The sequence below is a fragment of the Ovis aries genome, chromosome 16 (genome assembly GCF_016772045.2).
Source record: "Ovis aries strain OAR_USU_Benz2616 breed Rambouillet chromosome 16, ARS-UI_Ramb_v3.0, whole genome shotgun sequence".
Taxonomy (NCBI): Eukaryota; Metazoa; Chordata; class Mammalia; order Artiodactyla; family Bovidae; genus Ovis; species Ovis aries.
Genome location: NC_056069.1, coordinates 22223497 through 22240494, shown reverse-complemented (window position 1 = coordinate 22240494; position 16998 = coordinate 22223497). Strand labels below are relative to the sequence as shown.

General features: G+C 38.5%; 1 protein-coding gene across 13 annotated transcripts in view; it reads left to right on the top strand.

Moving 5' to 3' along the window:
* The window catches only part of GPBP1 (GC-rich promoter binding protein 1), a 70260-nt gene that overhangs the window by 42690 nt on the left and 10572 nt on the right, over positions 1-16998 (top strand). For 7 of the 13 annotated variants that reach the window (XM_060400253.1, XM_004016966.5, XM_060400248.1 and 4 more), the window contains 4 exons: positions 8703-8826; positions 8957-9180; positions 9728-9794; positions 10840-10899. In XM_060400253.1, coding sequence (XP_060256236.1) covers positions 8703-8826; positions 8957-9180; positions 9728-9794; positions 10840-10899 — 475 coding nt within the window. The remainder of the gene's footprint in view (positions 1-8702; positions 8827-8956; positions 9181-9727; positions 9795-10839; positions 10900-16998) is intronic. The other 6 variants (XM_060400254.1, XM_012096898.4, XM_060400251.1 and 3 more) reach the window with 1 other exon arrangement.

The following is a 16998-nucleotide window of genomic DNA, read 5'->3' as shown; positions in this document are numbered from 1 at the left end:
GTTTAAACTGCATACTTGCACCACAGGGGGCATGGGTTCGATCCCTGGTCAGGGAACTAAGTCTCCCCTCGCCCCCACCAAAAAAAAATTTGGTATTATTATTATCTACAATTATAGAGGCAATACAGTGGGTCAAAAAGCAACCCTTACCCTCAATAGAAAACATTCTGTGGCTTATTCCCTCTCCCCCATACAAAGTGATTGATTGAATTTTCCTGATATGTAACCATTCAGAGATTTGAATAGTTCTGCCCCTGTGGTGTTGGTTGGCAACATCAGTGTACATAACATATCCTCATGCATATCCTGGTGAAAAACAGATCACTCAAAAACAAGCATTGTTGCCTTGTTCATGTCGGTAGACTCACGTCACCCTGCATTGCTTACTCTGGTGACTCTCTAATCCTCTCTAACAACTGGGTCTCAGTATCTTCTGCTGTTTCATCAGTGGTGCTAGCTGAAAGAGGAACACATGCTACCTTTTGGGCTGCAGCCTTCCTGAAAGTCCAAGACAGTTGTCGTTAGCAGCAGGCAGAATCAGCTCTTCATTAACAATAAAGGCCTTCTTAGCTTTAGCAGTTTTTAGTTAGCTACTAAAAATGATGCTCTCAGTGCAGCCATGTTTGATGAAGTGGAGGCCTTCAATAATTGCTTCTGTTCTTCATGTTCATGTCTTTTTCTTTTGAAAAACTCCAGAGGCTTGTCTTTTAATGCAGGGTGCTTGGTCTCCATCTGGTGAAGCAGTTTTGAAGGTTTCATGGCTTTATTGGGTCAGCACATAATATACAAGGTAGACTTGGCGAATGTGAATCACCTGTTGCAGCGTACTTGTAATTTAAGTAGGATTCTTAAGTGCAGCTTTCTTTTTTGTTGGCAGTCTTAAGAGTCTTCTGCTGTTTCACCTGGGTCTTTGCCCACTTTTCAAAGAAGTGCTCCAGCAGTGTTTGTTTTTTTACTCATTTTGGCTAGGGTTATCTTTTGTGGTGCTTCCCTGGTAACTCAGCTGGTAAAGAATCTGCCTGCAGCGCAGGACCCTGGTTCGATCCCTGGGTTGGGAAGATCGCCTGGAGGAGGGCAAGGCCACCCACTGCAGTATTCTTGTGTGGAGAATCCAAGGACAGAGAAGTCTGGCTGTCTGTAGTCCATGGGGTCACAAAGAGTCGGACACGATTGAGTGACTAAACACAGCACAGCTTTTGAGGGCCTACCAAAATACCTGTGACCCAGACAAATGTGCGGGGTGGGAAGGAAGGACGGATGGAAGTGGTAAATAAAATAATGGGCAGCCTACACACAGACTAAAATAAGTGTTGGATTCTAACTTAAAGGTTTTCACCAGATGCAGCTGTACAGTTGAAGGACATCAACTCATTTGCCACTATAAAGCATGCCACCAGATGCGGCCCTGTTGTGACTTGACATTCACTGATAGGGTTTTGATGATAACCTGCAAGCAGTTGATTTATTACGGTCTCTGTGCAGTCAGAAGTCCATACCTTGTGGCTCAGCTGGCAAAGAATCCACCTGCAATGTGGGGACCTGGGTTCAATCCCTGGGTTGGGAAAATCCCCTGGAGAAGGGAAAGGCTACTCACTCCAGTATTCTGGCCTGGAGAATTGCATGGACTGTATAGTCCGTGTGGGGTCACAAAGAGTTGGACAGGACTGAGTGACTTTCACTGTGCAGTCAGACCTCTCTGCTAATGGTAATCTGTATTTGCAGCTGCTCCCCAGTGCTAGCATCACCATCTCAGCGCCACCTCAGATCATCAGGCATTAGATTCTCATAAGGAGTGTGAAACTTAGGTTCGTTCTGTGCATGGTTCATGGTAGGGTTTGCAATCCTATGAGAATTTAATATTTTCACTGATCTGACAGGAGGTGGAACTCAGGCAGTAATGTGAATGATGGGGAGCAGCTGTAAATACAGTTGAAGCTTCTCTCACTCACCCACTGCTCACCTGCTTGTGGCTTGGTTCCTGACAAGCTACGGACCTGTAGAGGTCCATGGCCTGGCATCTTGGGGACCCTTGTTCCAGGGGATAAGGAGATCATTAATTGTTCTCCTTTGTACCTGTGCTTTCTGGTGTTAAAGATATTTCTTCTCCCAATTGCTAGGGTTTTTGCTCTCCCTCTTTAGCCATGTAATCTGTATGCAGTGTCCCATTCCCATCGCTCTAACTTCACTTTAAAACTCTTCTTGTACCTAGATATTTTAATCTAGAGGAACTGGGTGTGAGTGGGACAGGGGCATTTATAAATAATTTTCAGAGGCCCCATTTTAAAGATACCTCACCCTCATCTTGATCTACTTTGGATACTGTAGGCGGCGATTCCGTGAGAAGTGTACACAAGCAAATGGCTGTTGTCTACATGTCTAGGACCATGCCAGTTCAACAGGAGAATCCAGATGGCCAAATTGTTTGAATTCCTTTTTGGTTAGCCATTACCCTGTGGGGTGGCCTGGCCTGTAGTTGTTCTTGGGGAAAAGAAAGAAACATATCTAGGGATAATCAGAGCAGAATTTTTAGTGTAAGTCTGTACTGTCATAACTCTTCCACTTCTGTCATCCTGATTACTACACAAGAAGTGGCCAAGAGAAGATGATCCCCTTTTGGTTATGCTGCATTCATTCATCTTACTAAGATGTGGGACGAGATGAGGGGTATAGAGGTGTAGTGTAAATGGTTCTGAGTTGAATTTTGAGGAGACTGTTAAAATGCTTGTCTGTACTTGTGAATAATAGAGAGTATGAAACGTCCATTGAGTACTTTGAATATTGATTCATTGGAGGATGACCTTTTTGACAAAAGATGTACTGTTTAATGGACTGTTCCTGGTCTAGAATATACCCATTACATGAATTAATTTCAGGAGACACAATACTGTGACCAGAGTTAGCCCATCAGACTGCAGCAGTAATAATGTAACCTGAAAAAGTTAAGTAGTGATCCAGCTCCGTTGAGGACTCCATGAAGAAGTCAAATCTTTGATGTAGTTCCGTGTGATGTGGTGTTCTTTACAGTGAGACAGATGGACCAGCTTTTGGCAGGAGTCACAAGCTGGCATGCAGTAGAGGTCTCTGCATCAGAAAGATAAAGTCCTTTCTTTTGTAACCAGTCTGTGATAGTGGGTGTGTTCCATGTCTGGTGTGATAATGGGTCTAGGTGGTATCCTAAAGATTTGATCAGCATTCTGATTTCAGTCACTCTCAATGCCATTCGCTTTCATCAGATAGCAAGCCTTACTGAATCAACATGAATGACTCAGATTGTCTCAGCAGCAGCTGCAATTTCCCATCATGTGTGACCCCAAGATAGGTTTTTAATTGGCTAGTCTATAGTTTTTCAGTGATAGATGAGGAGGCCATTAGCAACGATACAAGAGTTAGAAAAAAATAAAATGTCTTGTCCTTAAGAATATCTAAGGCAAGGATCATAGTTTTTATTCCATTGAGGTGATTGGCACTTACTCATTTGGTTTTCCAGAGTTGTTGGGGCTGGGTGGCTACTGTGTGTACCATCATCTTTTAACTTAGCTGAACTATCAGTGAACCAGGCTCAGTCATTTAGGGGAACTTTTCTGATTTGAGAGCCTTATTGAAACACTGGCTTGTCATGGTGGCAGGAAGGGGAATAAAGTATACTGCGAATTTATGGCTGGTACTTGAAGGGCGAGGCCAGCTTTGTTGTTGAACACATGATTTCCATTTGATCAAGAGCCCTCTTGGGTTCTTTTATTGGTTAGTCCTTAGTTTAAGTTTGCTTTCAGTAAGAGCTCAGCATTATGGCAGGAGCCACATTGTTTTTTTGGCTGACTAGGGATTGAACACTGAACCTTGGCCATGGCAGTGAAAGCCTGGAATCCTAACCACTAGGCTACCAGGGGGACTCAATTTTTAAAAGGAGTGTGTACTTGGTGTGTGTGTCAGGCAGGTAACATTGCTGTACTGGAAAATAGTCTTTCTGAATACTGCAGAGCCAAGTCTTCAGCCGCATATGATTTATTTTCTTTCCTTCTGGAAGCTGTACTTTTTATTAGACCATTTTGAAGGGGATGGGAATCATCTGTCACTCTGTGACATTTCCTGAATGGGAGAATCTAGAGCATTTTTAGTACAAGCATGTAACGTTAGCATCAACTATGAAACACACTGGTACTGAATTGGCCTAGTGGCTCCAATTGCAGGATCACTTTAATTTCCCACTCTTACTGCTGAGATTTTTCCAGATTTTTATCAGCCATGTTGGGATACTAGGGTCCATTCCCACCGTGGGCACACAGACTAAGGAGTTTGTTTATTTTATTTTTCTAAAATTTATTTAATTAGAGGTGAATTACTTTACAATATTTAGTGGTTTTGGCCATACATTGACATGAATCAGCCATGGGTGTACATGTGTTCCCCAAACTGAACCCCCCTCCCAACCCCTCCCCATCCCATCCCTCAGGGTCATCCCAGTGCTCCGGCCCTGAGCATCCTGTCTCATGCATCAAACCTGGACTGGCGATTGCCGGGAGCCAGCATGGGCCATCCCACCCATGACAAGGTCGTGTGGAAGAGAACTGTTAAGCAAGGCTTCAGGACTCAAGGGGCTCCCTAGACCAGCTCGAGCATCTACCCCCAAACCAGAATCTGTCTGTCTTACTGTTTTGCGCCTTTCACCAACTCTCCTGACATACAGGGGGCTATCCCCGACCACCTTTCTCTGGAGAAAATCAACTTAGGGCTCTAGCTAATAAGTCTCCTGGACATGAGAGGAATATTTCAAACCAAACCCCCCTCTGTTAGCATTCTAGCTTGCTTGGCAGGTTTATCCAGATTCTTGGAGCTACGCATGTGATTATTTGCAGCCTCCCAACTGTGAGAGGCACGGGAAGCCTAAAACATAGAGCTTTTCAAAGAGTTAAAAGTTATTAGAGTAGTGCTGGTATAGGATTTCATTACTGGGCCAATGCTTGTTGCTAAGTTCCCATATCTCTTACCCACTGTGCACCTGGGAGTGCATTAGTTAACATAGTTGGCATGTAAGAAAAACAAGTGTAGCCTTGAATTTAACCACATCAGACCTTTGAGCTAATTGGTTCGTTCTTGTAACTCACTGCACCTTTGCTCTGTGAGAAGTGTAACTCTGTTTAGCATTTGCTGAGGCTGACATAGATTAGAAATATAAAGAAAAAACACTTTGAGGGAAAATAAGTTTTCTGGTTGAGCAGCCTTTATCAAAAGAGGGTCATAAAATGTTTACAGGCCTCCAAGGCCAGAAGATAATGTACACAGCATCATTTGTGGGAAAGGTTTGCAGAAAAAAATCCTGGTTTCGATAAGGGCAAAATTCCTGGAATGTTTGGGCTGACTGTATGACCTTACATCTTTCATTTCCCTCTATGTACAGGTTAAGGTATAAAAGTCTCTTTTGAAAATAAAGTAACGGGCCTTACTTGAAGAAGCTTGGTTACCCCGTGTCTTTTTTTTTTTTTTCTTTCTCTCTCTTACTCTCTTTTTCAGGCTGATCCCTTGGAGTGTAGAGGCTCCCTGCGTTCACTTATCTGCCCGGGTTTCTAAGACCTGAACGGGAAGAAGTTCTGCGTCTTCACTCCCTTGGGAGACCGGGAGGGCACCTGTGGCCTCCATGAACAGGGCGAGCCCCTTGTCTCGGGGCTTTATTGGCTTTCTGTGTAAACCAAGGAATATCAGCCTTTTTCTCTCCTCTATTCCTCTCTCATTCATTCATTTGCCAACGCTGTTTCTCCTTCGGGTTCCCCTGGATCCTGCAGGGGCTGGACCTTGACAGGCGATCTGTTTCACATATAGTCATATATATGTTTCAATGCTATTCTCTCAAATCATCTCACCCTCGCCTTCTCCCACAGAGTCCAAGAGTCTGTTCCTTACATCTGTGCCTCTTTTGCTGTCTCGCATATAGGGTCATCGTTATCATCTTTCTAAATTATATATATATGTGTTAATATACTTGATGTTTTTCTTTCTGACTTACTTCACTCTGTATAATAGGCTCCAGTTTCATCCACCTCATCAGAACTGAATCAAATGTATTCTTTTTAATAGCTGAGTAATATTCCATTGTGTATGTGTACCACAGCTTTCTTATCCACTCGTCTGCCAATGGATATCTAGGTTGCTTCCATGTCCTGGCTATTATAAACAATGCTGCTATGAACATTGGGGTACACGTGTCTCTTTCAATTCTGGTTTCCTCAGTGTGTATGCGCAGTATGGCAGTTCTATTTCCAGTGTTTTAAGGGACTCTCCACACTGTTCTCCGTAGTGGCTGTACTAGTTTGCATTCCCACCATCAGTGTAAGAGGGTTCCCTTTTCTCCACACCTTCTCCAGCATTTATTGTTTATAGACTTTTTGATAACAGCCATTCTGACTGGTGTGAGACGGTACCTCATTGTGGTTTTGATTTGCATTTCTCTGATAATGAGTGATGTTGAGCATCTTTTCATGTGTTTGTTAGCCATCTGTAGGTCTTTGGAGAAGTGTCTGTTTAGTTCTTTGGCCCATTTTTTGATTGGGTGGTTTATTTTTCTGGAATTGAGCTACATGAGCTGCCTGTATATTTTTGAGGTTAATTCTTTGTCAGTTGCTTTGTTTGCTATTATTTTCTCCCATTCTGAAGGCTGTCTTTTCACCTTGCTTATGGTTTCCTTCGTTGTGCAAAAGCTTTTAAGTTTAATTAGGTCCGATTTGTTTATTTTTGCATTTATTTCCATTGCTCTGGGAGGTGGGTCATAGAGGATTTTGCTGTGATTTATGTCACAGAGTGTTTTGCTTATGTTTTCCTCTAGGAGTTTTATAGTTCTGGTCTTACATTTAGATCTTTATTCCATTTTGAGTTTATTTTTGTGTATGGTGTTAGAAAGTGTTCTAGTTTCATTCTTTTACAAGTGGTTGACCAGTTTTCCCAGCACCACCTGTTAAAGAGATTGTCTTTTCTCTGTTGTATATTCTTGCCTAGACTAAGGAGTTTAGTATGTATGTGCCTATCAGAGTTACAGTCTAAGCTTTCAGGACAGCTCATGATTTCTTTAGCATGGAATGTGGGAAAGTTCAGGGTGGAGGGGGAGACTATTCCTTTGGGGGTTGCATGGGTGGCCTGGAGGCTTTTTCTCTTGTGGCTTCTCAAGCCAGGATTGGTGTTGAGTTCTCTTTTATGTACCTCCTGGCCCCAGGAAACACCCCAGGCTGGTACCTTTCATGCCCCCGTGTACCACAGTGCCATGGCTTTGCCCTGTACGGAAAAGTTTGAGTTACTCTTGTGCTTAATGCTGTCTCCCCTCCATGGGAGTGGGTAGGATGCTAACTTGGGTACCTGTGTGAAGCAGAACTATAAGAGTTTGTTTCTTTCTTGCCTTAAGTTCTGGTGCACACTGACTTTCTTGTTAAAGCAGCTGAGTTTGATGTGGGGAAGAAAGGAGTCAGAAAGTACAAAGAGCACAGAATACATCCACTCCAGAAAGCTAGGCTTTGCATTTTTGTTTCCAGTGTCAGTAGCAGTTTGGCCTTAACAAATTTACTTCTAATGTTTTCAGTCTTTCCCAAACTCTCTATTCTCACTGCTGTTCAGCTTTGGTGACCTCTTGACTTTAGTGGCTGCAGCCATATTGCCTTTCAGATGGGACCCCATCTCATGATAATACATCTCTTCCTTCTACTCAGAGGAGAATTTCAGCATTAAAGCAGTATTTGGACATCTTGCCTCAGTCCTGCCCCTTGCCACTTACTTAGTTGCTAAACAGTGAGGAACCTTTACTTCCACCCATCATTTGGATGAGAACAATTGTTGCCAGATCCTGAAGAATCTTATCATGTGCCCCCGTCTGGCCTAAGAGACCCTACCCTTGTTTTTCTAGAAAGTTTTAGCTTTGAGAGCATGGTATCTTCATCACCATAATTGGTAGGGTTGTGAAGTGTTTGGGTTTTTACCCTACTTAAAATTAAAAGCTTAGCAAGCCGGGTTGTCACTGTTGTTTCGTAGATGCTGGTGGAAGACAGATGAAGGGCTTTGTCCTTCATGCATAGAAGCAGCATGAGGATGAAGCCAGGAGCAGTAGAGGAACTTGCACTATTAAGTCCCACAGTGGCCAATGTGGAGGAGCCTAGTTAAATGAAAAGAGTGTGTGCAGTGTGTTTGTATTAAAACTGAGGAGCTTTTCTATTTGTCCTGGAGAGAATTGTAATAATGGTTTTTACAACATTCTTCCTTTGACAGGTTTTTTTAAAAACACTTGTTTTGGGGAAGAGTTTGGAAATAAATCTATAGAGAACTTAAAATAGAACTATAGCTTCATTTGCCATAATTTTCTAATCTTGAAGAAAACCTTGAGCTATTTAAATCAAAGAATGTGAAATACACGATAACTATGTTTTATTTTAAAAGAAGTGTACTATATTTGTCTTGACGCCTTTACAGTGGCTTTACCTTTAAAGTTTTTGGGTGAATATAGTTGTTAAACTCTTTAAGAATGGTACTCTCATTTATCTTAGGTAGAAAAAATAGATGAACAGTGGAATCCCTCATAAGTTTTCAGTTACCAAACACATTGAAATAATTATAAAATATTCTTCTTAATCATTTAAAACTCTTGGGAATAAATGAAGCCAGTGTATTACTAGTTTCTAAAGTTAGTCAAATTTTATATGTATGTTTATCTGTATGCTTATAATTTGTTTCAGTCGTCATTGAATTTTGAAAAGCATTCTGAAAACTTTTCATGGACAGAAAATCGTTATGATGTGAACCGCCGACGACACAACTCTTCAGATGGCTTTGATTCTGGTATTGGACGTCCTAATGGAGGTAAAGTTGCTGAGAAATAGAATTTAAGAAGAGTTTTCTTCACATTCTTGCAAGAATTGTTTTGATTGTGATTGAGTCTTTAAGCATAACCATCTTTGAATTTGTAATACTTTGCCGTTATTTTTAAAAGGTAACTTTGGAAGGAAAGAAAAAAATGGATGGCGTACACATGGAAGAAATGGTACTGAAAACATAAATCATCGAGGGGGATACCATGGTGGAAGTTCCCGTTCTCGTAGCAGTATTTTCCATTCTGGAAAAAGCCAAGGACTACATGAAAACAACATACCTGACAGTGAAACAGGGAGGAAAGAAGACAAGAGAGAACGCAAGCAGTTTGAGGCTGAGGATTTTGTAAGTTGCTTGTAATTTTAATATGAATGAGGTTTCTACAAGTGCTATTTAAGCATCAAATCTCTCAGGAGATTTTATCATTACATATCATTTTCTCCAGAGATCACACTTGACAGGTTCAATTATTTTTTAATGTTTGTTTATTTATTTTGGTTCAGTTATCTTTAGTCTTTACATTTCGTGAGACTTTCTGTAGATAACTCTTTCCTAAGAAAGGATGATTTCTCATATTGATGCAAAGACTGCATTCTCCTGCATTTGCTTTCTTTTTTTTTTTTTTAACACTTTTTCTTCACATAGTTGAGGATGAGGAGAATATTTAAAGACACCTTGTTTTCTTTAACTTAGTGTGAGTATAGATATTAACCATTTTAATTGTTACAATAAGTAGAAAGTAAGATTTATGAATAATTTGTGTTTAGTTGTTAAGAGTTCATTATGTCAGATTTGTCAGTATATTCTTGAGATTACTTTTAAAAGGAATTTTTTTCTTAAATATGATTAGTTTAAACATTTGTTCTTTTTATTCCACCTTTTTTTTTTCCAGCCATCTCTAAATCCTGAATATGAGAGAGAACCAAATCAGAATAAATCTTTAGCTGCAGGTGTATGGGGTAAGTAATTTTTGATCTATCGTTGAGGGGTATAAAATGTTATTTTTAGGTTTCAGATTTGTGTTTTTTAAAATAGTAGGCTAGAATTAAACTTTATCTTTTAAATACCTGTTTTTGATGTGCTAAGCTATTAAAAAAAGGTAGCACTTTAAAAAAACAAGATATTGGGGACAGAAGAAAAGCTTGATTTGGATAATTATTTACACATATTAGTACCATTAAATATATTCAGATATGAGTTTTTAAAGTAAGTTAAATGTAATGAATTGATATCATTTGGAGAGCAGCTTGATAATCTGTTGAAACAAAAAATTTAGTTTAACTCAATTTATAGTTTTTCAAAGTTGAAAACTTAACTGGAAAGATAAGTACTTTTAATCATAGTATGCTATAAAAATAATTTTTTTACTTAATGCAAATGGTTCTACATAGACAGTTTTAAAAGTAATTGTATAAATTTTGCCTAGAACTAGTCTATGTTTGAAATTATTTGCCTTTTTGGTTGTCAAATCTTGACAGTGTTTCTGGTAATGACTCCCTTTTCTTTAAAACTGCTGAAAGTTTAATTTGATAGCATCTACAGATTAAACTGCACTTAGAGTAACTTAATTAGCTTTTTAAAGATTCAAGTGAAGTTTAAAATAATGGAATAATTTAAAATATGAAGATTTGATATCTGAAAAGTAAATTTAATTATTTGATACCAAATTCAGAGGCGATGCATCCGCTTTGGAACTTGTACACACGTTCTTGTGTTTTTCTATTGAAAATAAGAAATTTACCAAAACAAAAGGATCGTGGCTTATGACAGCATAATAGTCCTAATGATAAAGGCATTATTTTAAACTTTGCCACTTCCTGTGCTGTTCTTTATTGTATTTGGGGGTGATACGCTGGGGGAATTATTTTGTTTCTTTTGATCTCCCAATTTATTTAAGGGCTTCTTGAGGGTGGGGGTGGGGGTGGTCAGACACTTTTGTTAGAACCATGTGAATGGCATTGTTTTTTCTGTATTGCAAATTAGTATTTCTACCACTCTCCCCAGGCCTACACGCCCAGACACACACATACCCAACCAAAAAAATCTCCCAAGCTCCTCTCTTAGGTATGTTTCCTTATTATTCAGTTTTTCTGGGAACAGCTGATTGCATAAGAATGTAGAACCACCTGCAAGGTGTTAAATAAAATCTCTTAAGAAATTAGGAATAATTTGGATTTGATTAAAATGAAAGTAAATAAAATCAAGAATGTTAGTGAGCATTTGTCATATAAAACTACCTGTAGATACTACTGGTACTGATCCTTGGTTAATAATTTTAGAAATGATTTAGAAATACATTTTTGAAAATATTGAGCATAAAATGTATTAATATAAAGATTTTGGTTCTACTGTTTCAGGGTTGGTCTAAGGATTTTGAGCATTAGTTGAAAAGATGTTTAAAAGGACGATGTACTCTTTACTGTGTCTTAGGTAAACTAAAAAGTGTGTCTGCATTAGAAAAAAAAAACTGTGACTTGATTAATTGTTAAATTCCCAGTACTTCCCATAGGAATACAATGAGACTTTCACTGTGTTACACTTCACTATTCCTTTCTTAATTTATGCCCTGGGTTCCCAAATATTGTTATCCCCATTGCAACATTTAAAATAGCTATGTTCCTGAGGAAGACAGAGAATTTTCAGTAGAACTTTTCTAGTGCTACTTCCTTCCAGGTAAGTCAAAATTTAATAATGGAAATGTAATATATATTAAAAAACAAATACCACCAGTTTGTCCCTGAAACTGTCCTTTTGTAAATCAAAAATTGCAAGAGTCTAAACATAATATCCCAATTAAAAAAATAGTTTGAATGAAGAATTAATAGTTAAGCTGTTTAAACCTGTTGTTAAATATGTTTAATTCTACCTAGAACTTAGTTTTATTGGAAACTCCTTGTAGTTTGCAACTGACTTTTGTAGTGTTTTTATCCTAACCAGGATTACTGTTGCTTGATTCATACTAAATTTATCTCCTATATCTAGCAATTTAAATCTAAAACAAAAAAATCAAGGCACTTCAGTGTTTCTGTGAGAATTTTTAAATAATTTAGCTGGGTGATTGATTTGAGTAATGAGAAAGAGAGAAAATGATATGCATTTGTATGCAGTTTGAGACATTGCTGCTGTCGCTTCAGTCGTGTCCGACTCTGTGCGACCCCAGAGACGGCAGCCTACCACGCTTCCCCATCCCTGGGATTCTCCAGGCAAGAACACTGGAGTGGGTTGCCGTTTCCTTCTTTAATGCGTGAAAGTGAAGTCGCTCAGTTATGTCCGGACTCTTAGCAACCCCATGGACTGCAGCCTACCAGGCTCCTCCATCCATGGGATTTTCCAGGCAAGAGTACTGGAGTGGGGTGCCATTGCCTTCTCCGGTTTGAGACATTAGTAACTATCAAATTGACTTGTGTTTTTAGAAGTCCTACTGGCTATTCTGTGTTGACATGATATGTCAGCAACATAGTATTAACAGAGCCTAACATTTTGTGCTTAAGATACTAAATAATGAAAAACTCTGCTGCTGCTGCTGCTAAGTCGCTTCAGTCGTGTCCGACTCTGTGCGACCCCATAGACGACAGCCCACCAGGCTCCGCCGTTCCTGGGATTCTCCAGGCAAGAACACTGGAGTGGGTTGCCATTTCCTTCTCCAATGCATGAAAATGAAAAGTGAAAGTGAGGTCGCTGAGTCATGTCCGACTCTTTGAGACCCCATGGACTGTAGCCTACCAGGCTTTTCCGTCCATGGGATTTTCCAGGCAAGAGTACTGGAGTGGGATGCCATCGCCTTCTCCGATGAAAACCTTTAGTCACTGTTAATTAGTTTTGTTTCAACTCAGCATTTACATTTGTGTTTATCCCTTGATAATTTGATGAACTTCCTAATTTTTGCTTGTATTTGATATAGTACTATGAACTTTATTTGTTTAGCCTTCTAAATTAAAGCAAATTGGTGACCAGTTCTTAAAGATGGATTGTTATCTAGAGAATTCTAATGATACTAGTCACTAGCATACAGGTTGAGTGACATGATAACACTAAATGAGGTTTTAGGTCATGAAAACAAGTGAAGTGTTTAAGGTGACTTTGTAAAGGGATTAAGAGAAGGGAATAATCTTTATCAGATGGCTTTATATAAAAGTATTCTGTAGTTAGATTATTTATATATTGGTATGAGTCTATGTTCCTTCAGTGTCTCAAGTGAAAACAGTTGCTAACATAACAGTAAGAAAAAGGTAATACAGCACATGTTCAAAGTTGAGAAGGGAAAATTAAGAGTTTGATTAGATGACCTGACATAAGTAAGAGAGTTAGAAATAGTGTTCATCAATTAAATTGTTTTTGTTTTAGAAAGCCTGCTCTTTTTTGTATGAGTAATGTGGGTACCTTGTTAAAGGAAAGAATATCATGCCCCTTCTTTGACATTATGTCAGTGAAACTCATGTGACTAAAAGTCTCATACTACTGTAAAACAAAATATTTTTACATTATCTAAAATATCAAAAATAGCAATATTCAAATAATATCAATCATAGAAAAATAATCTTGAAAATATTTCTGTCCTTTAAAATTAGTGTTCAGTTGGCTTTATTGCTATGGTACCGATTCTTTGCTTCTGATATTTGTATGTTGTTGTCTTATGTGATTGAGTTTCCTCTTCAAATTAGTGTGAAAACAAAATACTATTTATCCTTCACTTGACTATTATTCACACAGTAAAGTTGCCTCTTATATCATGATGAGGAAACTAAACTAATAATTGTCATCACTGTGATGAGGGGAAGGGCGGACCCTGACTTGGTAGTGTACACTTTCAAGCCTCCTATTTTGACCATTCAGTATAGGCTTATAGTAGTATTTTAGTTGAGAATGGTATACATTTTGAACTGTCTGACCTAGCCAATACTCTAATCCATTTTCTCCAGTATTATAATATAGTGGTTAAGTGCATTATCAGATAGTTTGGGGTGCTGACATTAGGTCTTCTACTCTTTAGTTATTTAGACTTTGGGAAGCTTACTTAATCTCAGTGAATTTTCTTGTCTCTGAGATGAAGATGGAGCACTATGCTAATACTAATGAGAAAAGCATTGTTAATAGTAAGTTGTCTGTTAAATTGGTATCCTTGATCATGTTACAGCTGTTTAATATGAGTTAGCTAATTAAGTTCAAAACCAGTAAGTGAGGAAGATTCTGATAGATTTACAAAAAGACAAAAAGTGATAGATTAAAAAATAAAAGGGAAAACTGATTGACTCAATATAAGCCAGCTGTATGGAGAGCATGAAAACAGAAAAGAGAATATGGAATTGAGATGTCAGCTCTGACTTATGCATGTGGCCAACTTACTTTGTATTATACGTGGCAGTGTGTTTTAATTCTAATTTTTCTTCAAAAGATTGAGCCTCTCCCCTCCACTATTGGCTTTGTATTTAAGGAACAAAACTTACTGCAACATTCAAAGATACTGGGAGATCATGAAATAACAAGATGATAAAACAATATTTAAAGCCAGGTATCATCGGATTACAGTTGTTTGTGAGGATAGAAGAAAATAATGATATGAAAATCTACAACTCATTTTGCCTTTAGGTATTTTGAAGGCAATTTGAATATCTGCTTTATATGAAATAATAAGCATATATGATTTATAGAAGGAAGTCACCGAAATCACTAGTTCTTCTTTATAAGTGTTCATGTCTTTCATCAATGCATAAATTTTCTCTTAAAAAAAAAAAGAGCAGTTTGAATCTTTTTCAGGAAGTTTACCAGTTGATAAAGTGAAGAAAGTATAGAAAGAGTCATTGGATACTGTTTGAATCCAACAGATTCAACACCTAGCTCAGAAGGTTCATGTCAGGAGAATTTGCAGAGATAATCTATGAATAGATAAACCAGTTAAGTAATAGAAATGATGCAGATTTAAGTTACTAGTGCTGCCATCACCTTTGCCATTGCTTAGATGTGATTATTACCATCAAGAACCAGCTTTCCCACCCTGCCTCTTTCCCTTCTCCCTTCCCTCTCCCCCTTCCTCTCTCATCTTTTTGGTTCCTGTGTTCTTTTATTGATATTTAACACATTAATTTGAGCACTTAGCTAGAATGTCTCTATGAAAAAGTAGGGATTCTGAAGTCCAAGTTCTCAATTTTGGTCAGCCAGTCTCATGATACCAGCAGTTCAATAACCTGTATCTGCTGCTCTTGGAGAGTCTCCCAGAGCAGCAGGGAAGGCTGGTAGGAATTGCCTGCAGCTCACCCTGAGGACACAGACACCGGTGGCACACACAGTTGGGAGCACGTCACCAGGTGAACACCACTATTTTTGGCCGCCATGCCATCCTGGCTCATCAGACTAGGAACACGTTTCTTGTTAAACAGGCAGGTTTGTATAGTGTGTTCAGCATAGATAATAAATGATATAGGTTAGTCTTTATTTTGTTTATTTCTGTTGTAATTTTTCTCATCTTCTATACTCTTGTGGTTGTTCAATTTAAATTTTAGGTTTAAAATTCTTCAAAAAGACACCTTTAATTTGAAATACAGTTACCTATTACAGTGGAAAGAACATTTCACTGTAATTCCGAGACAATAACTGTTTTCATTTTATAGATGAGATTAACTAGTGATGTTGGAGCAAGTATCAAAATTCTGTAAATCTGGTACGAAAGCACATGGTCTTAATTTCTGTACTATTTGAATATGAATGCTTATGTAAGTCAGTCTGTCAGCACTGTGTCTGCTTTCTTTTTCCTCCCAGTCCCTTTCATCATCTTTTAGGTACCTTTATTATCTTTTACTTTATTACCTCTTGTCTGTGACTGATTTCTTGGGCTTCATTTTTCTTTGTAGGATTTTCTTTCATTCTTTGCACCAGAGACCTCTTCTGGAAATCCAGTTTTAGGAAAGATGAACTTTGTAGTCAGAAATTACATTGAGACTTAATCATCCCTGCGTGTTTATCTGTTCTCCTCTTCTGTCTTCTAGTTTTGATCAGTGATGACTTATGTACAAAAATATTTCTTTTTCATCTTGTATCCTCAGCCTTCAATGTGAAATCATTTACTTCTGCCTAAAGTACATTGTTTAGGATTTGCTTTAGTAAAGATTTTACTTCAGTAGATTTACTTTCCTTGGTGATTAATTTTTGTCTGAAAAGATTTCATTTCTGTCTTGTGCTTTATATGGCATTTCCAAGTCCCACTCTACAATCCAGGATTCTGTGTAGTCCCCTCCTCAGCTGTTGGGTTTCTTTGTGCACACACTAAGCTGAAGTTTGTTTCTTTACTTTATTTACTCTCTAGAAATATGGGTTGATATCATTCATTGTTGAGGAACTTCCTCCTATTCTTTATTGCTGTATTTGTTTACTCCTTCATTATAGTTTGAGGGGCTTCCTGGTAGCTCAGATGGTAAAGAACCTGCCTGCAAGCAATGTAGGAGACCTGGGTTAGATCTCTGGGTCAGGAAAATCTCCTGGAGAAGGGAGTGGCAACTCACTCCAGTATTCTTGCCTGGAGAATCCCGTGGACAGACGAGCCGGGCTACAGTCCTTGGGATTGCAAAGAGTCAGAGGTGACTGAGCGACTAACCCTTATTATGGTAATTTTAACATAAGGATCTAAAAGGGAAGGAAGGTAAACTTGTGTGCTTAATAGACGATATTGGGATAGAAGTCTTTGCCAGTTATGTATGAACTTATTGTGGTGCACAGATAAAACCGCCTCCTACTTCAGCACTTGGATTTTTCTGAGATCAGACCGTAGAGACTCTAAGACTTTTTGCATTTCCCAGCATCAGTCAGTCATCCCTCAGATTCCTGAGGTTCATTAACTTAGATTTTGAGTACCAGACTGTTATCTCTTATATTCTAATTTAAAGAATTGGTAATTTCAGGAGTCTTTTTATTAATTTTATTTATGCTGTCACCTTCTGCTTACCAGAAGTAATTGTAAAACTTAAAATTGTTTAGCACTATTTCTAATGTTCTTCATTGGATCTCTGTGTAAGGTCATTATTCTTCATTTTCGTTTTGACTTCAGTGTGTTAGTTCTTCAGAAAAACTATATAGTGGTGATGTAATTAGTGTCCTTGTGTGCCTGAAAATATTTTTCTTAGCCTTCATATCCTGGGCCTTTGTGGGTAGCTGAAAAGTTGGAATGTTTGCCCT